We start from the raw sequence: 8,364 nt of genomic DNA, 5'->3' as shown, positions 1-8,364 counted from the left end.
GGGGGGGGGGGAGCGCCACCTGGCGGCGATGGGAGCTGTGCGCATGCGAGGAGGGGGCGGAGCGAGGTTGGGGAGTGGGCGTGGCCATAGAGGTGGGCGTGGCCTCAGCGCACGGCCCTATATGGGAATGGGGCGAGGTTAATGGATGTGGGCGGGGCTATGGGGATGGGCGGGGCTATATAAGTGGGCGGGTCCATGGGGGTGGGCAGGGCTATGGGGTGGGCGGGGACTCGGCCGTCGGCGCAGGCGCAGTGCGGCGGGCGGGGAGGACTGACGTCAGTCCTCCGGGCGGGCGCGCGCTGCACGCCGGGAAGCCGCCGCCCAAGATGGCGGCAGGATTGAAAAGTTGTCGGTGGGGCTGAGGCGGGGCCGGACGAACGGGGAGCGGGGGGGCTGAGCCCCGGACGGGTTTTATGGCCGCCCTTGGGCAGTGAGGCCGGGCTGTCGAGCCCCGCCACGTACCCGGGCCGGGAGAGCACGGCCGCTGCGGGGATGCCCCGGGGGGGGCCCGGGCCGCCGCCGCCGGAGACATGGAGGAGGAGGGCAAGAAAGGCAAGAAGGTGAGAGCGTGGTGTCCTTGGGGCTCCTTGCCGCTGCGGGGCCCGGCTGTGTCCCGGGGAGAGCGATTCTCCCTCGGCTCCGGGTCTGGAGTTGCCCCATCCCCTGGGCTTTGCCTGGCTGGGCCCTCTGTGCCCCGCGGCTGGTGGGTCTGGAGTCCCCCCGGGGGTGGTTCGAGGCCTTGTCCCCTCCTTTTGGGGGCTTCAGGCTTGGTCCCGGCCCAGCTGAGTGTCCTCCTGCTGGTATGGCTGCTCTGAGGGCTGGGACCTCACTCCCCAGGGCTCTGCTGGGAGCGGGGGCTGAGAGAGTTGGGGGGTTCATCTTGGAGAAGAGAAGGCTCCGGGGAGACAGAGGGATCGTTAAAATAAGTGCCTGCATCCACCACGAATGGAGAAGCAGAGGGTATGGGGGACAAGGAGGACTGGTGATGACCCCCAGCCCAGCTGCAGGCAGGACACAGCCCTCGTGTCCTTCCAGCTCACGGGCAATTAGAGCAAAAGAGGGTTTTTCATCCAACACCCTGCAGGAGGGGAGCCATCAGGCTGGCTCTGACCTCAGATGGTGGCAGGAGAAGAGGTGACAGACATTGGTGAAGATGGGGAGAGACCAGAACCCCCCCACAGCCTGGGCTGTGTCCCCAGCAGGGCAAGGGGGGGATTCTGCCCCTCTGCTCCGCTCTGGGGAGACCCCCACCCAGCGCTGCCTCCAGCTCTGGGGCCACCAACAGCAGAAGGACATGGAGCTGTTGGAGCGGGGCCAGAGGAGGCCACGGAGATGCTGGGAGGGCTGGAGCCCCTCTGCTGGGAGGGGGGGCTGAGAGAGTTGGGGGGTTCAGCCTGGAGAAGAGAAGGCTCCGGGGAGACCTTGGAGCCCCTTCCAGTCCCTAAAGAAGGGGGGCTCCAGGAAAGCTGGGGAGGGACTCTGGATGAGGGAGGGGAGCCAGAGGAGGAGGGGGAAGGGTTTGACCCTGAAAGAGGGGAGATGGAGCTGAGCTGTGGGGAAGAACTTGTTTGGTGTGAGGGTGGTGAGAGCCTGGCCCAGGTTGGCCAGCGAAGCTGTGGCTGCCCCATCCCTGGAGGGGTTCAAGGGCAGGTTGGAGGGGGCTTGGAGCAACCTGGGCTGGTGGGAGGTGTCCCTGCCCAGGGCAGGGGGTGGCACTGGGTGGTCTTTAAAGTCCCTTTCAACCTATTCTGTGCTTCCCCCCACTAAAACAAATCTCTGTGTGAGTGCAGAGCTTGGGGGGGGAGCACTGCCGTGGCCTCACTGCCTTTCTGCTCCCCCCCTGCCATGCTCAGCCCTGGTACATCCCCTCCCCCTGCTCTGCCAAAGTGCTGGCACCCACCAAAGCTCGGGGGCTAATTTAATTTACCCTTCTGCTTCCCTGCCCAGGCTGCCGACGAGACTGGCTGGTTAATGAGAGAGTTTTAAATGTCTTGTGAAGCAGCACTGGCTTGTCTGCTCTGCTGCCTGTGGTGCTAAACTGGGAGTGCTCTGTACACCCATCTGTTTCGTGTATTTCTCGAGATATTGTGTCAATTATAATCAGAACTAGCGCACTACAAACGCCTCAGAGGGCTGCAACCTGCCTCTGCCTTGCCTGAATCCTTGGCTGCTCTAGTTTTTCTTGTTTAAACCCATTTTTGTGTCGCGTGGGGGAGGCGAAGCTCCAGCTGGAGGGGGGGGGGGGGGGGGGGGTCAGCTCTTTCTCTGCCAAAGCAACCCTTCCCTTGGTTTGGTGACATAACTGTGGGGAAACAAGTTGGTTTTATTCGTTTTGGGGGCACCTGCAGTGACAGCGAGTTCAGAAGGTGGCAGCAGAGTCTCCTGCTGTAGCTCTGGGTTGAAGTGATGGAAATACTCACAGAATTAGAAATATTGAGTGGGGGGGGGGTTCTTTTTTTTTCTTTTTCTGGAATTACTGTGCAGGCCTCCCACAGCTTGGAAAATAAAACCACCCTCGTCCCCCCTGCGATGTCTGGTGACCCGTGTGTGCTGTGGCAGGATCCGCAGCGCAGGTAGGAAGGGAAATTATTCAGCTGGGGATGTCGTGGTCCCGCTTTCTGGAAGAAACAACTCCAGATGTTTGCTCCCGGGGCTGCGGGTAATTGTAGAGGAACTTGAGATGTCAGGAAAAGCCTGTTCTTTGTGGTAGGCAGCGACTGCAGGGCTGGGAATGATGCTCGGCTGAAATACGTAGACAAGATGCAGTGTGTTGTTCAAGTGGAATTGACTCTTCTCTGCTGAAAACTGGTTTTCTGGGCTTTTTTTTTCCCTTCCTTGGAAAAAAGGGTGTTTTCCAGAAATGCTCTTTGTTTCTGTGGTGCTGTTGTACTGGGTGGCATTACCTGGGACATTTTTGCTGCTGTCCAGGGGTTTTTAGTGGGAGAAGGAGCCAGTTCTTGTGGTTGTGGATCCTTGGGGTGGCTGAGGTTGCGGAGACCTCGGGAAATGGCCTAATCCTGCCTTCTGCTGGGAGCAGAGTGTGTCCTACTGGGCTCTGAGTATCTCCGAGGATGGAGACTCCAAACTATGTGCAGGCAGCTTGGTCTGTGTTCACTTTTGTGCTAAATAAAGCTCTCAGGGTGGTTTTTTTTTTCTTCTTATGCTTGAACAGGATTTGCCGTGTTCCAGTTCATCCCTTTTCCCTTGTGTCCTCTCACTGGGAAGAGGCTGAATTTTTATTCCCTCCCCCACCAGGTGCTTGTAGGTGTTGATATGATTCCCCCCCAGCCTCCTCCAGGCTGGATGATCCCACCTCTCCTTGTGTGATAGATGCTCTGATCCTTAAACCCTCTTCGCAGCCCCTTCCCTGAGCCTTCTCCTGGGTGTCCCAGTCTCTTGTGTACTGGTCACCCCAGACCTGGCAGCTCTGGTCCCCCCCCCTCCACTTCCCTGCTGTGTTTTAGGTGATCCTGATGGATGAGGAGCTCCCCGAGGTCCTCAGGAGTGTGGCTGCAGCTGGAAAACTCAGTGTCACTCAGAGGTGGCACCTCCTGGGCCAAGGCATGGGCTTGTGGAGCTTCCTTGGTGCAAGTTTTCCATCATAGTGTTGGCTAATTAACCCTTGGAGCAGCCACCTGTAGCTCGTATGAGCTTTAATTAACCAACCATGGTTAATTTGGCTATGCAGATGGCTGTATTCATCTGCTGAGCTGCAGGGAAAAACTCTTCCCCCCTTTTTTTTTTTTAACACACTGTGGATCATTCCAGAAGGCAAGTGCTCAGCCCTCAGCCAGCACCATTTTGGGCTGAAACAGGGCAACTGAGTTTCTTTAGCGCTGCTCCGAAGGGGTTTTAGGGCAGGTTTTGGTGAGAACTAGGGAGAAATTCCCAGCCCTGCTTCGGAGCTGACTCCAGCCTTAGAAAAAGGATGTATTTGGTAAAACTGGAGCCCTGGAAATCCTGCCAGGAACTTGGATTCCCCGTCTCTCGCTTCTGGTGGCTCGCGCCAACTAGGTTATCCCAGCTGGAATGTGGCAGTGGTGGGATGGAGCACACCCAGGGTGCTTTTGGCTGTGGTCAGGAGAGCAGGTTTGGGATAAAATGCCCGTTTCTTGCTAATTTTTACAGTCAGCTGAGCTGTGGGAACCTGCCTGGAGCTGGAGAGAGGTTGGTCTCACGTCTGGGAACCTTTGGTGAGGATGGATGTTCCTGGCGTGGCCCCTTGGAGCAGCCACCTGTAGCTCGTATGAGCTTTAATTAACCAACCATGGTTAATTTGGCTATGCAGATGGCTGTATTCATCTGCTGAGCTGCAGGGAAAAACTCTTCCCCCCTTTTTTTTTTTTAACACACTGTGGATCATTCCAGAAGGCAAGTGCTCAGCCCTCAGCCAGCACCATTTTGGGCTGAAACAGGGCAACTGAGTTTCTTTAGCGCTGCTCCGAAGGGGTTTTAGGGCAGGTTTTGGTGAGAACTAGGGAGAAATTCCCAGCCCTGCTTCGGAGCTGACTCCAGCCTTAGAAAAAGGATGTATTTGGTAAAACTGGAGCCCTGGAAATCCTGCCAGGAACTTGGATTCCCCGTCTCTCGCTTCTGGTGGCTCGCGCCAACTAGGTTATCCCAGCTGGAATGTGGCAGTGGTGGGATGGAGCACACCCAGGGTGCTTTTGGCTGTGGTCAGGAGAGCAGGTTTGGGATAAAATGCCCATTTCTCACTAATTTTTACAGTCAGCTGAGCTGTGGGAACCTGCCTGGAGCTGGAGAGTGGTTGGTCTCGCGTCTGGGAGCCTTGGGTGAGGATGGATGTTCCTGGTGTGGCTCTTCCTAGAAAGAGAAGGGGTTGAAGGGGAAGATGGAGACGGGTTTCTTGGCCACCCTGGTTGTTGTGTGGAGAGGATTTTCCTGCTGGTCTCTGTCATGGAGGCTCTTCCAACGTTGGAAAACTGTAGGGTGGCTGCCAGGCTGCTGGGGGTGACCCAGTGCAAAGTGCTGCCTGGTTTTTTCCAAAGTAGTTCTATTATTAGATAGTTTGGGTGGGAAGGGACCTTTAAAGGCTGTTTAGTCCACGCCCCATGGGCAGGGTCACCTCCCACCACACCATGTTGCTCCAAGCCCCCTCCAACCTGCCCTTGAACCCCTCCAGGGATGGGGCAGCCACAGCTTCTCTGGCCAACCTGGGCCAGGCTCTCCCCACCCTCAGGGGGAAGAGTTTCCTCCTGAGATCTCACCTAAATCTCCCATTTTTAAACTCAAACCCCTTCCCTTTCATCCCACCACTCCCCCCCACCAAACCCCATCCCTGGAGGATCTTCAGACTTCAAGACCTTTAGACTCAATTTGGAAGGCTCCTTCTGATCTAGACAGGTCCATTGTTCCACATCAGGTGGCTCCAAGCCCCCTCCAACCCGACCTTGGGTGTTTCCAAGGATGGGACATATCACCACCCTCCCAGCAAAGAATTTCCTCCCAAGATCTCACCTAAATCCCCCCTTTTTCAGCTTAAAACCTTTCCCCCTTCCTCCTCTGGCTCCCCTCCCTCATCCAGAGTCCCTCCCCAGCTTTCCTGGAGCCCCTTGAGGGACTGGAAGGGGCTCCAAGGTCTCCCTGGAGCCTTTTCTTCTCCAGGCTGAACCCCCCAACTCTCTCAGCCCCCCCTCCCAGCAGAGGGGCTCCAGCCCTCCCAGCATTTTTATTAGTAGAAAATTCCTGGCTTTTCCAGCTCAGATATGCCCTAAATCTCTGATGTTGGCTCATTTTTTTTGCCTCTTCCAGGCTTCTTGCAGCAGCCGCATCGGCAGTTGCCAGATCCTCCTCGATCTGTGGCAAGGAATTCTTTGTGGTTTGAAATGCCGGTTAATTATTGAGGATATTGGCCAGTCCAGCAATTCCTTCTCGTGCAGATCATTGGGAAACGGCTGCCAAAACTGGAGGTTTTTGTAACTCCCAAGTCTGCTTCGCTCCGCGCCGGAGGACTTTGGGCAGCGGGGTCCTGTGTCTGTGGGGAGGGAATGGGAAGCCAAGAAGCTTCTTGGAGGAGGGGGAAGCAAAGTGGTTATTAAAGAGCTGAAATAGAGATGGTTCTTCTTGAAGCTGGGTGCAGAGTGAGCTTTAATATAAAAAATATTGAGGGGCTGAGCTGGATGTCACAGTTCTGTGAGAGTTTCTCTTTTTAGGACAAGTTGCTGGAGCTTCCTTTGCCGTCCCGAATATCCAGGTTGTTCCTGCTGGAATATCCACCAGGGTTTTTTGAGCCCCTCACCCACATTCCCATCTGAGATTCTGTTGCTGCAGGAATGGTTCTTCCCCGATTTCACTTATTTAGGCCACTTGGGTGAAGGCAGTATCTGTATATTTTTAGCTTGGTGGGAGGTTTTTAGGCTGCTGAAAGCATCCACATCGGTTTTCCTGCTCTGCCTACGGAGCCTGGGTCTGTAATTCCAGCTAAAGGGAAAGGTGGGAAGAGTGTTCCTGGTCAGGTTCCTGAAGTTCAGTGTGAGTCTTTCTCCTTGTAAGGTGTGTTTCAGTCTCCTCTGTGTCCTACTTGGAGACCCTCTGCCTTGTTTGGGGCAGAGGGAGGACTTTCATGGTGTCATGAAGGAATGAAGGACTCTGGAAAAAGGTCTTGGTGTTGTCCTGCAGCATGTAGAGCTTTGCTCCCACCTCTCCCAGGGCTCTGGGATGCTGGTGGGGTCCTCTCCTTGCATGGTGGGTGACCTCTTCTAGCTTTGGGGGTCTCAGCTGTGGTGGGAAATACGGCATGGGGCATCTCCAGCAGGTCCTTTCCTGGTTTTAGGTCTACACCTCCTGGCTGGAGGGCCAAGAGCACTTATGGAGTGTGGTGTAGGTGGGCATGGAGCACACCTCACATGGTGGAGCTTCCTCTGAGGACCAGGGAGGGCTTCACAGCAGGGTTGTCCTTCCTGCACTGCTTCTATCCTGATGACCTTGTGCCTCTTGTGGTAGGTGGGAACATCCTGCATGTTCAATAGTTGTGTGGCTGTGGTGGTGTCCTGCTGCTCTGGGCCTTGGGGCTGGGTGGGAACCACAGGCATGTCTCGAACACAATGTACATCCCCAAAATAGGGACAACTTGAAGCTTGAGAGGTCACTTGCGACCTGATGCTTGACTTGGTTGAACGCAGGATGCCTGGCATTTTTGTGGTGGAGGGTGGTGATGTTGCTGGGAGGGGCATCCCAGCTTCCCACCATGAGGAAGAACTTGTTTGGTGTGAGGGTGGTGAGAGCCTGGCCCAGGTTGGCCAGAGAAGCTGTGGCTGCCCCATCCCTGGAGGGGTTCAAGGGCAGGTTGGAGGGGGCTTGGAGCAACGTGGTGTGGTGGGAGGTGGCCCTGCCCAGGGCAGGGGGTGGAACTGGAGGATCTTTAAGGTTCCTCCAACCCAAACCATTCTATCATTCTATTTGGGACTAAAGCTTCACAACCAGAGAAGCTCATGGTCCCAGTTTGGACCTTCAGGCTCTGGTAACCTCCAGTGCACCCCCCTCTGCTGCTGAGGGAGAGGACAGATCCCACACCAGGGCTTTAATGTAACACAGACTTCCCCTGGTCTCACACACCCGTGGCCAAATAGTTGTGCTCTTGTGGGTTTTGCTCGGTATGAAATAACTCCACCATGTAATTGGGTAAATACTTGCTTTGCTGTTTGGTCAGAGAACAGCAGACAGAGCTCCAGCTTCCAAAAACTCGCACAAGACACTGCCTGAAGTGGGGATAATACTGGCTTCCAAAAGGGTAACCCTGGAAAACTTTCCATGATGGAAGCTCTGACCCAACACGAGTCTGGGTCCAGCCCCAGATGAAAGTGTGAGGTGTCCCTGACCCTGCAGCCCCGGTTCCTTGTGGAGCAGCACTGGAGCTCTGATGTCTCCCTTTGGTGTGTGTAACATCCAGAGAGATGACAGTTTGTTTCAGAGCTGCAGCCTGTTTCTGTGCTGGTGGAAGCCTGGAGCCCTGCAGGAGTAGAGCTCTGGGGTGAGATGGTGCCTCTTCAGCCCAGAGACCTCCTTGACCTTGAGCAATTCCCATATTTCCAGCACGAGGATCCACCAGCAGACACAAAGCTCTGCCCTGTGGGATGTGTTTTGGTCCAAGGCTCATCTCCACGGACCCACAGAAGGCTGGTTCTCCAGGGATATGACCAGGAAGCCCCTAGGTTTGCTGTGGGACCACCAGGATCACAACTCTTCAAGCAACGACTTAGCAGAGAGTTAGTAACTCATCTCCTTGGTGGTGGCTCCTCCTAATCCTTTCCCTGCTCTGGGGCAGCGTTTGAGTCTCAGACAGGCTTAATCTCCATTTATTTTACTTTTCACAAAACCAAATCAGCCTCTGGTGCCTTTTGATCC

General features: G+C 55.6%; 1 protein-coding gene across 2 annotated transcripts in view; it reads left to right on the top strand.

Annotated features, from left to right (window-relative positions):
- The first annotated feature begins 302 nt into the window (after positions 1 to 302).
- The window catches only part of CCM2 (cerebral cavernous malformation 2), a 30,668-nt gene continuing 22,606 nt past the window's right edge, over positions 303 to 8,364 (top strand). For both annotated transcript variants that reach the window (XM_014955486.1, XM_014955485.1), the window contains exon 1: positions 303 to 560. In XM_014955486.1, coding sequence (XP_014810972.1) covers positions 531 to 560 — 30 coding nt within the window. In that variant the 5' untranslated portion in view covers positions 303 to 530. The remainder of the gene's footprint in view (positions 561 to 8,364) is intronic.

This window comes from Calidris pugnax, unplaced genomic scaffold (assembly GCF_001431845.1).
Source record: "Calidris pugnax isolate Ruff unplaced genomic scaffold, ASM143184v1 scaffold266, whole genome shotgun sequence".
NCBI lineage: Eukaryota > Metazoa > Chordata > Aves > Charadriiformes > Scolopacidae > Calidris > Calidris pugnax.
This window is presented reverse-complemented; position numbering and strand designations above follow the sequence as displayed.